The 1,885-nt window shown below is 33.3% G+C and overlaps 1 protein-coding gene across 1 annotated transcript; it reads right to left on the reverse strand.

The window, feature by feature from the left end:
• Positions 1-1,088: 1,088 nt before the first annotated feature.
• LOC120171744 (RING-H2 finger protein ATL18-like) lies at positions 1,089-1,525 on the reverse strand. The gene has a single exon (XM_039179393.1). It carries the CDS (start codon positions 1,515-1,517, stop codon positions 1,089-1,091), a length of 429 nt encoding a protein of 142 aa, XP_039035324.1. The 5' UTR covers positions 1,518-1,525.
• Between the last annotated feature and the right edge of the window lie 360 nt (positions 1,526-1,885).

The following is a 1,885-nucleotide window of genomic DNA, read 5'->3' on the forward strand; positions in this document are numbered from 1 at the left end:
TTTTAGTCATTGATTTTATATGTTAGGTATTTTTGTTAATGTTCGAATTTATCCCCGACATTTGTGAATATTTTATTTTATTCATTTATGTATAATTTTATTGTACTTGTTATTCGGTTATTTGTATTATGTAAATAATGTTTTTAGTAATGTGAATATTTCATTTTGTATTTCCAATTACATTTATTTTCATTATATTTTTATCTATGTATGAAATATTCGATTATATTTTCAAGAACACGTATGCGTAGAATGGGCGTGGAAAGTACCACTTTATCGAAGTGGTGTGATCCGGTACGGCATTTTAACGACATAGAAACTTGAAATAAGTCGAGTATATTTTGCTAATTAATTTGTTCAAACGATGCAATGTGTGTTATTTTAAGTGACAATTTATTTTATTTTATGTGAATGTAAATTTCAAATTTTTAATTTGTATTCAATTCACGTTTTAGTTAATTAATTTACTCGTATGTAAACATCGTTTTTAGTTATAGTTGATTCGCAATTTTTTTTTTTTACATAATCAACGGTAGAATATTCTTTTACAAAAGAGAAATAGTTGAAATAGCTTTCCCGACGGAGGATTGCAAATTTCAAGATTTCTTATCGAGTTAAAGGATTTTCTTTAAATAATTAACTCGAAGCAAATTGATTAAATTTCAATAAATGGATCGTAATTTAACTTTATATTCGATTTATAATTTCCATCATCACGACGATATGTAAGCGATACAGTACCAATTTTGGGCGCTGTGGGGGTGATAATCCTTCCCCACACGTAACCGACTCCCGAACCCATCAAATCGATTTTCTGGTAAACGTAGACCCCTTTTGTCTTTAAAAATGAGTTTTTCTTAAAATTATTTTTGAAAGACGTTTTTAGGTATTCGACCTGCCTAATCTAAAGGTCGATGGCGACTCTTTTCAATTTTATTCAAATCAATTCAAAATCACCCATTTTTTTAAAAAATAAAGTCGTAATTGTTTTCAAAATAATATTTAATTGTTCCACCTAAAAAAATTGGTTATGACAGGGATCAGAATCAAAACGAAAGCCATGAAGAAACCAAGTGAGGAGCAGAGTCTCAACACTTGGTATGAGAAGAGATCACATTTGGAAACAAAAAAGATCTGCAAAGTGGGCAAGTGAAGTGATCCCGTTCCATCCATTTCTCGATGCAATTCATGTGAAAAACGTGCCCGCACTTCTGGATTTGGCTCACCACATCTTCCTTACCCAACTCCGCCAAACAAATAGAGCACGCTTCATTATCATCCCCTCCGTCGTCTCCACCGCAGCCGGCGGCGTAAAGTTTCAAATCTTCAAACCTTGCCACCGGAAGGCAGAGATCGACCGTCTGGCAGCTCCGCTCCGGTTGATGCCATGGGAAGAAGAAGCTGAGTACGCATAAAGCAAGTCTCTTGAACTGAAGAAACGGGATCCAAACACAAGTGTAGAAAATCAGGGCGGCCATGCATGATGAACCCGAGTTATAACACATTAGAGAGATCATTTTTCTTCTTGTTTTTAAACAAATCAAGAGCTCTCGCAAGAAGAAATCTCAGCAATGGGTGGTTTTGTTGCAACTCCTTTATATAGGGGAATGAGAGTTCAATGGGGTGACTGAAATTAACATGCGAGTGTTTCCCCAAATACTATAATTTCAGCAGACGTTGACTTTTCCTTTTATGATTTCATCATTGATAAATGATAAGGGGAAAATGTACTCCAGATCACTCAATTATTATTTAGGTTATAAAGATGTCACTTTTTTTCTAAAAGAATATAATTTCTTCACTTAATTACAAATATATATATATATATAGCACCTCATACCTGATGCAAGTTTTTATCTTAAAAAATAAGTTGGACGAAATCTTT

The sequence above is a fragment of the Hibiscus syriacus genome, unplaced genomic scaffold, assembly GCF_006381635.1.
Source record: "Hibiscus syriacus cultivar Baekdansim isolate YM2019G1 unplaced genomic scaffold, ASM638163v2 tig00111835_pilon, whole genome shotgun sequence".
In the NCBI taxonomy this organism is placed as follows: Eukaryota; Viridiplantae; Streptophyta; class Magnoliopsida; order Malvales; family Malvaceae; genus Hibiscus; species Hibiscus syriacus.

What these genes read in the sequence shown, in the direction of transcription:
- LOC120171744 (XM_039179393.1), bottom strand. Translation starts at nt 1,517, where the DNA reads ATGATCTCTCTAATGTGTTATAACTCGGGTTCATCATGCATGGCCGCC.